We start from the raw sequence: 14,131 nt of genomic DNA on the forward strand, positions 1-14,131 counted from the left end.
GTCCCGACTCCTGGCCACGCCCGCGGCCGTACAACCCACAGGCGGAAAGGGGCTCCGGGAAAGGAGACTGCCCTCTCCGCGTAACCACCAAATAACCAGAGCTGCCCCCAGTTCCAGCGGGCTCTCAGCTCCCCTACGGCAAAGTGAACCCCCGCTTTCCCCCTCCCACCCGCCTTCCAGGCAGCAGCGGGGGTGGAGGCGGCAGCGGCGATCGTTTATTTGAGGCGAGGGTGGGTTGCAGGGCAAGGGCAGCGCCGCCTGTCAGAGGCGCCGGTAGAAGAGCTGGGACCCTCGGTCCAGTGTGCACGCACTTCCAGGCTGGCCGGGCAGCAGCTGGCGCAGGGCGTCACGGTCCTCGGTGGAGAGGCGTCTGCTGCACAGCTGCAGCTCCTGGAGCTGCGTAGTGATCCTGTCCCAAAGGCCCAGGCCCAGGGGGCCCTGGACAGCACAGCCTGCAGGGGGGGAGGGGGGAGCTGGTCTCAGGGAGCAGGCCCCAGCGAGGTAGACGGGGGAATCCCGCAGGAGCCAGTGGCGTTCGCAGTACACCTATGGAACTCCCAGGACTGTGTTCTTTTCTACCAACGTGGCCCTCAGGAAGAGGCCACTTCCCCTGAGCCCCAGGGGCTACAACCAGGTGCTTGGGCAGATGCCCAGGAGAGGCCCACTGACACCCTAGGAAGGCGTGTGTGCTTCCAGAGAGGCCACCGGGTCCGTGGGCTCCTTTCATAGCCAGTAGGCAGGCAGGAGGGAGACTGGCTAAAATAAAATGCTGCAATCACATCTGTGCCTCTGACAGTTTCTATGACAATGCCTGGGGTCTTTCCATCTGTAAAATGGACACTATAGGAATGCCTATGGGTCTTAAGAGGACAGACACTAAGCTGTCAAGGTTTGATCTCCAGGGAGGCCAGAGTGCCCAACAGGCTCAGGACCCTAGGGAGCTAGGGGAGAGGACAGGTACAGATGCCAGGTGTGTGGGAAGCAGCCCCTTAGCTGTGTGCAGATATCCCACCAGCTTGCCTTCAGGGCTGCCTTCTTGGAGGAGCCGGCTTGGCCTTGTGGGGTGGGAGTGAGGAGCAGGAGGAACCCAGGGGTTCCCTGTGTACACACCCACTCCTAGTCCTTATCCTCCTAGAGGGCAAAGCCTGGTACTCTCCTGCCCCAAGCCCTGGCTGGATGTGTCGGGCTACTGGGTGGCCAGTTTACCAAATTAATGTCTCCTGGGGTCATCGTCAAGGCAGCTCTGGTAGGGTACTGTGCCTGCGTGTGGCCAAAATGGGAATACACAGGCTGGGAAGGTAGAGTCAGGGCAGGCCCTGCCTGGAAGTGGGAAAATCCCTCGGTGGCAAGTTTTTGCCATCCTGATCTTGAGCTCTGTCCTTTTGCCAATGGTAATTAGGAAATCCTTGTGAAAGGGGACCCACCCCCGTCCCCCCACCCCAGTCACCATGGTCTCTGAGGTTCAGGCTGAACAGGCCAAGGCAAAGCCCCCATGGTCCTCCCTGCCCTGTGTTAGGAACCGGGCTTATACCCCCTTCCAGTCACACTGGTCACTGTTCCCCATTGTATCTAACTAAAGGAGCCCAGCCCACCTTTGCCATCTGGCTGGTAGCAGTGACAGCCCATTTAGAGGTAGCACCAGGGCTTCGGGTAGGTCCCCAAGCTCACCTGACAGGCCAAGGAAACTGAGGCCTTGGGGCCGCACCTGGAGGGCAGACAGAAGCTCCTCCAGGCCAACACGGCCAATCTCAGGGTTGGCAGACAGGTCCAGTGAAATGAGTGAGGGGCAAAGAGGAAGGCATCTAAGACAACAAGGGAAGAAATAAAGGGGTCAGCCTCTAGGGAGGGAGGCCCCCAGTACTGCAGAAAGCTGCCCCAGACAAACCACAGCCCTGGGAGCCATAGGCCAGGCCCTATAGGCTCCGCCCCAGTATGCACGGGTGCAAGTACTTCTCTAGGGCCAGCTGGACACTGCCAAGGGCCAGGACCATACTGACCAGGCCTGGGTATATGCCACCCTGGCTTGGGTGCCCAACACCGCCAAGAGCCAGCTGAGGCTGGAGGGTCATGAGTGGCCCCGGTATGGGCTGCTACAACAAAGGGTAATGGGAAAGGCTGTCAGGAGCCTCAGGAGTACAGGAAGAAGAAACACAAGGATGCAGGCTTGAAAGCTGGAAGGAGTGAGGGGAAGAAGCTGTTACTACCAGCTGTTACTACCAGGGCCTTGGGTAGGTCCCCAAGCTCACCTCCCTTCCCTGCCCAACCCAGCGCTCCAGGGTACTGGGACTTGAGATCAGACTCCCTCAGAATAGCGCAGGAGTGGGTGGCACAGCATTACCTGCTCAGTTCTCTCACTGCCTTGTCGCCCAGGTGGTTTGCAGACAGGCTCAAGTGAGTCAGAGCACAGCCTTCCTAGACACAGCAGAGGCCCAAAAGGAGTAGGGTTGAGTGGGGCACCTACCCTCTCTGCCTCCCAGTAGAGGACCCAAACCCAGGTCAGATACCTTCCTTCTTCCTCAGAAACAAGGGGCCAAAGACTGCCTGACCCCCAAGGCACCAGAGGGGAGCAGCATCCCTTCAATGTGAAAATCAAAAGGAAACGCCTCCCTTTCTAAGTCATACTCGACATGTGAAAACCACAGGGATCAGCCCCACATGGAAGAGTCAGGGGAGAGAGCCCTAGGAAGCCTGGCCAGAACTTGGGATCTGCCTGGGGTCCCAGGCACCTTTCCTGCTGGCCAGGAATTCACAGCCCGAGGCAGGCAGCTCTCCCAAAAGCTTCACCCACAGCTGTTCTTTCTGAACCTGCAACCCTCTTCCCAGGCTGCTCCTACCCCCGCCAGGTCTCAGGTGTGGAACTGTAGCCCGGACAGCCCAGCCTTGGTTTGCCATGGCACCCCCCCCCCCCCGCCCCCACCAGCCGCATACATACCTTAGTCAGGAATCTGACCACAGGCTCCACGAGGTCTGAGTCACTCTTGCTAGCTGCCACAGAGCTAAGCTCCAGGCGCTGGAGGGTGTGAGCGGGCAGGCTCTGCAGGGCCTGGGCCAAGGCACTGGTGCCCAGGATGTTGTAGGACAGAGACAGTGTCTTCAGGTGCTTGGCATCTGCACGGGGGACCAGAACCACTGTCAGCCACACACGGTCACCACCCCAGCCCAGCTGCAGTCCTAGGCCTGACACCTTCATGATCCCTCTGGGGAAGCTATCATCCCTGAGACTTTGTGCATGCAGAACTGAGGGAACTCCCACCTGGGGTTTCCCAGGCAGGGAGGGGACAGGGCCAGACTCCTGAGCCCACCCTCTCCCCACCATCTCTGGGCTACCTGCCTCCCCCAACCCAAGCCAGGATGGAGTACCTGAGACAGGCCCTGAGCCAGGGTGTCTGTGAATGATGGGGTGGGGTTGGAGAGCACCTCCTGCTGCCCTAATCCCAGCCTCTCCTCTGCTGTTGCTCTCACATCCCCAAGCCCCACTTCCTAGCCCACCACTTCTGCAGAAAGGCCTCCTGGAGGACTCCGAGTTCCCAGTCTCTCAGTACTGGGACCACCGCTCTCCACGGCCTCGGTGTCCGTGGTGGGATCATCTAAGGCAAACAGAACGCTAAGAGCTGGTGTGAATAGGGAGACAGGGACAGCGGCCCATGGCATGTCCTAGGGGAATGACCCGAGCCCAGGAAGACCTAGCACATTCACCTATGTGCTCCTAGACACCACGCCTGGTCGCCCGGGGCCCCTCTTGCTCAAGGCTCTCTGTGCCCCTGGACATGCCCTTCTGATGGCAACTGGAACCCTGGGGCCAGGGAGTGGACATGCCCATCAGCTCACCTTGGAAGGCACTACCTAGGGCTGCCTGGTGGCTCAGAAAGAAGCTGGGGCCAAAGCCACAGGCCTGGAGATGCAAGGTACTGAGTGAGGGGCAGGCTTGCAGGATGAATGCCAGGGCCTGACCACTGCCATCCCCGAGAGGGTTCATGCTTAAGTCCAGCTCCTCCAAGTTCTGTGGAAGACATGGGCCCCCTGGAGAATCTGGTCTCCTTGCCATCCCAAAGCTGGGCAGAGGTCAGCACTCGCCACTGCACCTTCCCACCCAACGACGGGCTGAATGCAAACGTTCTGATGCCGCCCTGTTGCCAGCCTGCTGCTCCCCGTGCCTCTACCTGCAAGGTGGTCTGCCCCAGGAGGCCTGTGGCAAGCTGGCGTAGGCCTTCAGGGCCCAGGTGATTGGAAGAGAGATCAAGGAGAGTCAGGCCAGGCATGGTGCCCAGGGCGGCCAGCAGCTCAGCAGCACATCCATCCCCCAGCCGGTTCCCTGCCAGGTACAGCTCCCGGAGAGCCGCGTGCAGCTTCAGGGCCCGCAGCAGTGGGGTGAGCTGGGTCTGGCGCAGGGCCAGGGAGCAGGCGCTGAATGAGGGGCCCGAGCCCTGGCACTCCATGGCCTGGAGCACCTCCTGGTGCTCCTCTGGAGGGGGGAATATAGCGTCACCAGGACCAGAACCTGCCGTTCTGCCCTGGGAATCCTGGGGGGTCAAACCAAACATCTCCCTCCTCACTCATGAGCCCTGGGACACCCCAGAGGTGCTGCAGAGCCCAATCCCACAAGCCTGTGGGCCCAGCATCACTTGAGCCCCCACGCATGGCTGGTGGGTGGGGATGTCCCTTCTCTGACTTGTCAGGTCCTCTCGGCAGGGCTCCAACCTCTGTCACCGCCACATCTCAGGGCCCGAGGCAAGCTCCCTTGGAGAGCCACCCTGGACCTACCCTTCAGTGGCTCTGGTGACTCTATGCCATCCCGCCTCCCACAGGGCCAGTGTTGGGGAACACCCACATGTGTGGGCACTGGGCAGAGGAGGAACTGGGCACTGGGCACGAGGCCAGATGTCGGGGGGAGGGTGCCTCGGTGGATATCTAGGGCTCTGGGACATTAGGCCCACAGACCTGGGAGTGGCACAGGAAAGTGGACCATGAACACCCAGCCCCTCTGCCCAGGCCACTTCAGGCTCTCCTGGGCTCCTACCTTGCTGCAGGCTCTGGCAGGCCCTGCGGTAGCGGTCAGCCAGCGGCGGGAGGTCCCACGAAGTCACCTCAGCCAATACCTGCAAAGCACCGTCACTAAACAGCCCCGGGGGCCCCCCACGCTGGGGGCTCTCCTATGCTCAGGGCCCAGGCTCCTACCACTCACCTCCTCGTTGCTCTGTAGCACATCAGGGATGGGGTCCTGTGGGGCCAGCAAGGCTCCCTCCTTTCGCAAGACGAGCCTCGGCAGCAGCCCACAGGACTGGCAGTAGCGCTGGGCAGCCTGATCAGCCAGCCAGGCCACAGAGTGGACCTCCCTGCTGCAGGGACAAAGCGGAAGCTGAGCTGGCCAGGTCCCTGCACACACTGAGGAAAAGCATCTAGGGTCCTGCCATCTCTAGGTCTATAGCTCTTCTGTCTGGCTCCCTCCCCTCCCCTCCCGCTGCCCCTGCCCAGGACATGCCCGTGCTCTCTGCAGCTCTTCCAAGCTTTTCCTAGGGGCCACGGGGCCTGACCTGACCACTCCAGTGCCCTGTCTATGCTCCTGCGGGGCACTCTTACCCTGGCCTGCAACCTCACGTCGGCTATGGGAGGCCCCCTGGACAGCAGGGTGACGCAAGTCAAAGTAAGCCCTTGTGACCCGCGCCATCTGATCTGCAAACGTGAGGGTCCTCCCAGGGGTGCCGGGGAAGCTGGGACTCGGAGGGCATGTGACGCCTTACCTGTGTGGGACGGGGATGAGGAAAAGACTGTCCTGAACTCGCACTCGCACCCGGATGGGAGGGGGCAAAGACGGACCCTGCTGGGTGGGGGCAGGGCACAACAGCCTGAGTCAGAAAACACAGCCGTCTAGCCTCACTGCCCCCACCGCCCCCACCCAGGGAGTGCACCCACCGAGGGCTGGCCCACCACAGGGCTCTTCTCCCCACTGGGCCCCGAGGCCCTGGAGACATCCGGGCTCCATGGAGGCTCTGCAGCCGAGCTACCGTCTCCACCTGCCCTGACCCGTGTACCGCAACTCCTGAGACGGGTCAGCCGGCTCTGCCTGGCCCGCGCCCGGGGCCTGCTGGAGCTCTTGTTGCCTGACCCCGAGGCACTACGACCGGTACTGTCACCACTGCCCGGGGAGCGGGGCAGATGGCCATCCTGGCGGCTGTGGAGCAGTGGTGAGTCGTCCTCCAGCCAGTCTGAGGCCAGACACTCCTCTTCAGGGATGAGCGCTGGCCGTTGCGGGGTGGCCTCGCCTGGACCCCAAGGTGGGCCGGACCCCAGGCGGCAGCTCTGGGCACTGCCCACGCCTCGGACGCCCACCCAGGGAGCACTTGCTGCCGCCGCCTCCCGCTTGCTGGTGGATCCGGGCGTCCAGGCTTTGTCCTGTTGTGGCTGGACAGAATGCCGGGGCCTCTTCTGGTTCGGTCGGGGGGGGCCTGGGTTGTCCTCACCCTCTGAGCTGCTACTGCTGGCCAGTTTGTGCCTGCTCCTCCGAGGCCTGGTCACAGCTGGAACTGTCTGCCCCAGAGAGACCCTGGCACGAGCCTGAGAGGTCCCTGGGGGTCCTGGACAGGGGCTCGAGGGAGGAGAGACCTCAGGGTCAAACAGATGGTTACGTGGAAGAGCGTGGGGAGCCTGGGAGCCGTGGGGAGCTGTGGGGAGATAGAATCTCGTGTGAGGCAGTGTCCGTCACTACCCAACCACCCATGCTAAGACGTCACTTGGAATCGGGGCCTAGGGCACTCTCAGGTCAGGGAGAGCCGTCCCCAGGGGCAGAAGGTCTATACTTGCCTCGGCCTGAGGGGCCCGCCCGGAGCAGCCTCTCCATGGCAACAGCCTTCTCTCGGGTTTCGCTGTCCAGATCCTTGCCATACAGCTTCACCCACTGCTGCAGTGTCTCCAGCGGGCTATGCCCCTGCGTGGCGGTTGGCTGAGCAGGGCTGGCAGGAGCACCCCACCCACCACGGCCTGGCCTGTACCCCCACTCACCTTCGTGGTTCGGAGTGTGACTGACGCTCCCCGTTCAATGAGCAGTTCAGCCACCTCAAAGTGGCCGCAGTTGAGGGCATCGTGCAGAGGGGTGATGCCTTCACAGCCCTGGCCGCCTGGGTCATCTACCACAGCCCCGTGGTCCAGCAGGAAGCGGACAATGTCTGTGGGCCAGGAGATGTGAGCTAGCTCCCAGCCTTTGTTGGCCCCCGTCCTTGGCATGTACCAGCCCCGTACTCACCCAGATGCCCGTAATTGCAGGCCTCATGCAGGGGTGTCCAGCCACAGTAGTCCCGAGGGTTCAGGGGGTGGCCCTGAGACCAAGGATGGGAAGGAGCCTAACCTGAGTATCCCTCAGGCTGGCCTCACTGTGGGGCTCTGAGCTCCCAGGAGAGCCAGGGCCTGGGTCTCAGAACTCAGAACGGGCCCCGTAAGTCTACCCTCAGGCCTGGCTCTGCCCTGGCCTAGGTCCTAGCAGAGAGAGATGGTCCCCACACAAGATGCATCATCTCAGGGAGGCCCCTGCAGGGACTTGTGCAGGCCCAGCAGCCACGATGCACCCTGCAGCCCCCATGCCCTGCCCTATCCCCTCAGGGAGACAGTGCACCCCAGGAGAGAGTCCCCGTGACCCACAGAGTAGCTAGAACGAGGCAGCAGACCCACCTGCCTTACAAGGTCCTGGACGCGACCCAGGCGGCCCTCGATGCAAGCTCGGTGTAGCAGAGTCTCCCCAACGTCATTGCGCCGGTTCCACTGTGGACAGTTGTGCCAGGACAGGAAGCAGAGGTGTGAGGGGACCAGGCGGTCCTGGCAAGCGTGGGAGGGACACACGCAGTACCCCCACACCATCCTCACCTTGTTCACCCTCTGCCGGCCCAGGCAGGCCCGCAGCTCCTCGTCCTCCTCCGGCTGCTGGGACCAGCCCTCAGCATCACCCTCTGGAACAGAGCCCGGCCCACTCCACGTAAGCCAAGCCCCCCTGTCCCCAGGCTCCCCTCACCTTCCAGGCCTGGAGGACAGGGGTCCAGTGTGGACTGCTATTCCACTCCCAGCCCTGTCCGTGGTTGTTCCTCACTCGCAGACCCCCGGCCCACAGGGGATGCACCCGACCTTTCTGCCCACCTGATCCCTGTCCATCATGTGCTGACCCCATGCCCAGACCCCACTCTGGATCTCCCCACCCCAGACTTCTGTCCCCTCCTGGGAAGCACCCTTGTTGGGCCAAGTCACGCTCATGTTACAAATAGCTCATCCCGTGAGCCCAGGTGCCCTCCACCTGCACGTGCCTGACCTTCCTGTCTGCATCTGCCTCCCCCAACTCACTTGGCTGACCCCACTCCTCTTCTCTGCTCCTGTCCTCTACTCCCTCTGCTGCTGGTCTTTGCTAGAACCTTCTTCTACTTCACAGGCTTCTCTTACGTGACCACTTGCTGAGCGGTATTACCTATAGTTCCTGCTTTGGTCCTCTAACTCTCCTCTGGCTGCCTACACCCACATACCGGTGACACGCAGCCTAATCCCCTTCTAAAGCATGGCATAACCTTCCCACAGCCGTTGGCCGCTGGTTCTGGAAGAGGTTCTGGAAGCCCCTCAAATTCAAAACTGAACTTGTTCCTTGTGGCCCCAGGGACAGGTCTCCCACCTCCCGCCTCTCAGCCAGAAGCGAGCCACCGGCTTGCACCCACCAGCCTGGCACCCCCTGGGTGATGGCTCCAGCCTATCCTGCACACCCACCTCCCACAAGGCTGACCCTGCCAGCCTTGAGAGAAAGCCTGCACCAGCTCTCAAGGGTTTCAGGAAGTGCTGAGCTCCTGTGCCTGGCAGCCAGCGTGCTGTCTCCACTCCCCTCTTGTCTGCCCTGTGCCCTCCTCTCGTGGTGCCACTTCTCCAGGTCTGACCCTGCACCTCCTTCCCCAGCAGATACCCACTAGCCTTCCCATCACTGACTCCTCCAGGAAGGTTCCGGAGCTGCCCCAGAGCCCCCCGCCCCCACTCCCCTCTTCCATCTACCAGCACAGACCACCCTTCCTCCACAAGGCTGAATCCTCCTGTCGCGAGCCGGTGAGCAGCCCCAATGAGGACTCCACCCTCGCCCGGCCCAACCCAGGGCCCAGCCCCAGCAGGTGTCAGGGAGGAAATGCCACGGGCAGCTGGCATAGGGGCCAAGGCAGCATTCGGGCCTCACCACTCTCCGAGAGCTCCACGTCGCTGGCCTCGGGGGTGTCACCATCACCCTCCTCCTCCTTATCCTCGTCCTCCTCCTGGTCTCTGGGCACACTCAGCTCCTGCAGCCTGGCTTCAGTGCCAGGGGCCTCCTGGGGCTGCAGCCTTAGCTGCACGCTGTGGAGGTGCTGTAAGACCTGCCTCTGAGGGGCAGGGGGTGCCCAGTTCAGGGCTCCAGGGGCACTGGACACCCTGAACGGGGAGATGGGGGTGGGGAACGAGGACAGGCAGGTCGCAGGAAAGCTGCACTGGGGGGTTCCACGTGCGTGGATGGGCTTCTGTACCTGCAGCTGGGGCCGTTGGGCCTGCTGGGCACAGCTGAGAGCCTTTTGGAAGCATGGTGCCAGCAGCTCATAGGCATCGCCGGCCTCCTCTCGGGATAGCGCAATGTTTAACCAGGTCTTGGCCTCCTGGAGCAGGAGGAGGAGGGATGAGCTTTGTGGCTGCTGCCCGCCCCATGGAACTGGCCCCGGCCAAGGCCCAGCTCCCTCCGCTGCCCACCCGAAACAGGAGGACGGCAGCCCTAGAAAGGGAATGCCTGTCCACACAAACACTCGAGAGTAGCGGTCCTGAGGCAGAGCCGTGGAGACCTACTCGCATAGCCCCTCTGCACCCTGGGTGGGACCGGACGCCATTACTGCTCACCTCCAGGGCGTCGCCGCCACGCAGCCTCAGCTCCTGTTCGTAGTGGGACACGGCCCGGCGGTGGTCCTTCATGTCTCCCAAGGTGGCGGCCAGGGACACGTGGATGACGGCCAGCTCGGGCCCCGGCCTGCTTAGCAGCTCTGCAAAATACAGCTGTGGAGGCAGTGACAGCGAGGCCAGGGCTGCCTCACACCCCACCAGCCCAGAGTGTCACGACCGCCCCTTTCCTCCCGCCCCAGCAGGGGACGCACACCTGCTTCTGGTAGGCCTCGGCCGCCTTGGGGAAGTCGCCTGCCTTAGAGAACAGGTCCCCCAGCTGCTCGCAGATGCCCATGGCACGCTGGGGGTCACTGGCCTCCGACTCTTGCAGCTGCTGCTGCAGCTGGACCACTGCCAGCACTGCAAGAAGAGCCTTAGTGAAGAGGGGACACAGCGTGGGGCTCCGACCCGACCGCCACCTGTGAATCGTGTGCCCTGGGTGGGCCGTCCACTGTCTCTAGGCCTCTGCTCGCCCCTAGGTAAGGGGGCAGTAACAAAACACACCTCGTGGACTTACTGCATGGATCAGGAAACTAGTAACTGACACCTTGAAGAAGCACCTGGCTCACAAGGGGAGCTACTAGCTCCTGCCACTTGTCAGTCCTCACGGGCCACACGCGCCGTCTGCTCTCCCATCCTCTCTGGCAACGCTTTCGTCTCCGCCTTGCCAAAAAGACCCCGGCTCGTCTATAAATGCCCAGCCAGCCTCCTGAGCACCCTCAATGCGTCCCTCAGTGCGTCCCCCTCTGACACACCATGCTGAAGGCTCAGAGAAATGGGGGGCTCTCTTCCCCACAAGACGGGGGTGGGGAGCGGGAAAAGGCCTCACACTGATGCTGCCATCTCCTCACCCCTTCCGGGGGAAGTTCAGCACCCTGGGTCCCCTTCCAAGGCTCACCATATTTAAGGGTCCGGCAGATCGCTGCCTTCTGCAAAGGCTTCTGAAAGCCCAGCCTGTAGGCTTTCTTCAGGGCTCTTTTGGCAGCCAAAAAGTCCCCCAGGTCTTGGAAGATCTGGGGAAGAAAAGAAAGGTGAGATTGCAGGCTCCCTGGAGCCCGAGCCCCTCGGCAGGCAAGGCCCGGAGCTGTAAGTGGGCACCTGCGAGATGAGCACGCAGCAGTCGCTCTCCATGAGCTCCTTCCTCAGGGCACGTGCGCACTCACGGGCCCCCTCCAGGCAGCGCATGGCCTGGGAGTGCTGCCCTCGGCGCCAGTGGATGGCACCCAGGTTGTAGCGGGCACGGAATAGGTCCTCGTAGAGGCGGTTCTGCCTGTGGGAGGCGACAGGGCTCAGAGTGACTGGGGGGCACCCAAGCGCTGACACGCAGCTGCCGATGCTAAGCCAAGCCTGCTCTATGCCACAGACGTGCGGCAGGTGAGCAGGGAGGGCGGGCGGTCCTCTCTCAGGAGGCTCCTTCCTCCAGGGGCAGAGGCCTTACTCGGCAAGGAAGATGCTCTTCCGGAAGTAGTCATTGCACGGGGCCATCTGCTGCAGGCTCTCGAAAGTGAGGCCCAGGTTGAGGTAGAGTCGGGTCCTCATCTCACTCAGCTCTCGCTTGGTCAGCGTCCCTAGAAGATGCCCCCACAAATCCTCAGTGCCTCATCCCCACTTGGGGTATCTAACTCGGGGTCTGTGCAGCCTCTCCCCCACCCCTCTTCCCGTCTCTTGCTGTGGTGACGAGCTCCTGCTGTAGACAGAGCGTGGGAAGGAGCAGACAACGCCCAGACGTGAGGCTGTGGGGGGCACAGGCCGTGCACCTCCTCATGGGAGGCTTTGAGGACAGATCTCAGCCTAGCAAAGGGTGGGCCCAGGCAGGTAGAACCCACCATACAGACAGCAGACACTGGAGCTGTGGCCTCCTCTGCTAGCAGGTCAGGAGGCAGAGGTTGGGAAGGCCTGGCCTCTGAGGGCCCTCACCCTGCAGCTTCTCGTCCACAATAGCCAAGCTCTTCTCAAAGGCAGTCTGTGCCTGCAGCAAGGCGTCCTGTGACTGACAGTGGTCATAGATGTCCAGGTAAGTGCGGCCAATGGTGGCCCAGGCCCTCTGCAGCTCAGTATGATTAGACACGGAACGGGCCAGCTCCAAGTAGCGGTGCTGGTGCTGGGGTGCAAAGGAATGGCCATTGTGAGCCAGCTTCCACCTCAAGCAAATCCCATATGTACCCCAACTCCAGGAGGCGCCTACCTCTGCCAAGGAGAACCCCCTACGCCCCTCAAATCCCCACAGAGCAGGACAAAGCCAGGCTGCGCAAGTCCCATATCCTCTGTGCCATGGGCTGCCTGTGGGGACAGCGGTGCCACACTCCAACGAGCCATCATCATCATATGGAGGAGACGCCGACTGGGAGTTAGCTGGGCTGCTGCAGCCCCACTCGCCAGGACCCGAGCAGGCCCTTTGTGGACAGTTGTGCCAACTCCCCAGCTGGCCCACAAACACAGCTCAAGTGTTATGTTCGTTAATGGTTTGTGGGGCCAGACTCCCAGGCTATGATGTGCCTACCCAAAGACCAGACTACAATTCCCTGACACAGGGCTGCCTGAGGAGGCCACGTCCAAGCGTGTCCCCCTCTAGCCACAGCCCAAGACAGTGAAAACTGTGCTTCTCTCCTCAGAAAGGGACCAGCTCGAAGTGTGGGCTCTGCAGGGCCGGGTGTGGTCAGCATGGGTGCTGGGGGTGGGAGTGGGCGCTGGGGGTGGGAGTGGGCTCTGCCCACCTTCAGGGCAGCTGAGTAATCCTCCAGCTCAGCCAGTCGCTCTCCGATCTTGCGGTGGGCCACGGCACAGCCCAGAGGGTCATCGATGCTCTCCAGGAGCTGTAGCTCATGCTGGTGCTCTCGCAGGGCCTCTGCGTAGCGGCCTGGGCAGGCAGGCGCGGCAGGCTTCAGCCCTGGCTGGGCAGTCGGCCAGAGGCTGCGAGGGCGAGCGAGGGCGAGCGAGGGCGAGCGAGGGCGAGCGAGGGCAAGCGAGGCCGTGGCCGGCCCTGGGCGGCCGGCTCAGCAAGGTTCCTGGCCCCGGCCCTCGCCTTCCGCCGCCCCCCCCCCCCCGTCCCCGCTGGCTCACCCGGTCCCCCATCCCTTCCTGCCCCCCAGGGCTCCGACCTCCAGCCCTACAGTTCTCCCGGCCCTGGACCACAAGCTGGGCCAGGCCCGGGGCACGTACCATGGCTGGCCAGGAGCTCCCCCAGCTGGTGGGAGAGGGCGGCCTCGTCCCGCAGCTGCCCGCTTCTCTGGGCCTTGGCCTTGGCCTTGCTCAGCTCTGCAGAGAGAGGGAGACGAGGCAGGGACGCTAAGCTCCTTCGCCTGAGTGGGCCAGACCCTCTCCTCGCCCCGCATTCCGCCCGGAGACTCACGACGAAGCTCGCGCTCTACGTTCATCCTCGATCAGCCGCGCGCGGGGATCCGGACTTCCCGCGTTCCCTGCCGCCGCCGCCGCGGCTCCGCCCCCGCCAGGCGGGGGGCATCCCGGGAAATGTAGTCCAGCCGCCCGAGGCATCGTGGGAGCCGTAGTCCGGCTGACGTCCGGTCAGGAAGGACGGTGAGAGGGCGGCGGGAGGATCGGCACCTCCGTAGGCTCTTGGGGTCGCGTGGAAGCTGAGCCCCATCCTCACCCCTGGTCCCGGCCCCGCAGCCGCCCTTGGGGTGCGGTCTCCTGCGCTCGTGCTGCCGCTAACCACTCACACACGCGCAAAGCCTGTCTGCGTGAGCGACTTTACTTGGGAGACACACCGCCTTCATATAAAAGGAAATGAAGGGATCTATGATCTAATACCCTTGAGTACTTGGATATGTGCATGTAATCAAATACGCCCCTTTTCACAGAGCCCGCGGAACAGCCGCGAATGCAGCCCCAGAGCCGTTGCGTTCAAGGACACAACCCCCCGTGTTTTGGGGGAAAAGGGGGGATGGATGTGTCTTCCAAAGTGAACAAAGTACTTCTTCCTCAGTGCGCACACAACGAACTCTTGAGGGCTTGGTGCACCCAGGCCTCAGACCTCTAAATGCCTGTCCTGTATCCACTGCTTTGAGGAACCAACACCTGCCATGCCTTAGAGGTTTCAGTCCCCACTACAAAGCACATTCAGCCCCGGATGCAGGGTGATGAGACTGGTGTCCAAAGACCCCAGGGGAGGCCCGGAAAGAGTGTGAGGTAGCTGCATTTATTTTCTGTGGAAGTCAAAACAGACCCAATAGGGTAGAACTCTCAGCCAGTGGATGAACCATGAGGCCCA

At 62.5% G+C, this 14,131-nt stretch overlaps 1 protein-coding gene across 1 annotated transcript; it reads right to left on the reverse strand.

Annotated features, from left to right (window-relative positions):
• Positions 1 to 193: 193 nt before the first annotated feature.
• Positions 194 to 13,363, reverse strand: TONSL (tonsoku like, DNA repair protein). The gene is made up of 26 exons (XM_019435192.2): positions 13,253 to 13,363; positions 13,063 to 13,158; positions 12,618 to 12,760; positions 11,821 to 12,004; positions 11,342 to 11,471; positions 11,002 to 11,173; positions 10,802 to 10,916; positions 10,118 to 10,263; positions 9,865 to 10,017; positions 9,504 to 9,629; positions 9,182 to 9,362; positions 7,852 to 7,934; positions 7,660 to 7,749; positions 7,238 to 7,310; positions 6,997 to 7,160; positions 6,799 to 6,922; positions 5,911 to 6,659; positions 5,739 to 5,815; positions 5,183 to 5,336; positions 5,018 to 5,096; positions 4,161 to 4,462; positions 3,829 to 4,000; positions 2,933 to 3,108; positions 2,339 to 2,412; positions 1,669 to 1,802; positions 194 to 452 (listed from the first exon to the last, which is right to left on the reverse strand). Exons 1-26 carry the CDS (start codon positions 13,275 to 13,277, stop codon positions 262 to 264), a joined length of 4,113 nt encoding a protein of 1,370 aa, XP_019290737.2. The 5' UTR covers positions 13,278 to 13,363; the 3' UTR covers positions 194 to 261.
• Positions 13,364 to 14,131: the final 768 nt, after the last annotated feature.

This window comes from Panthera pardus, unplaced genomic scaffold, assembly GCF_024362965.1.
Source record: "Panthera pardus isolate Hobbes unplaced genomic scaffold, ASM2436296v1 HiC_scaffold_7, whole genome shotgun sequence".
Classification (NCBI taxonomy): domain Eukaryota; kingdom Metazoa; phylum Chordata; class Mammalia; order Carnivora; family Felidae; genus Panthera; species Panthera pardus.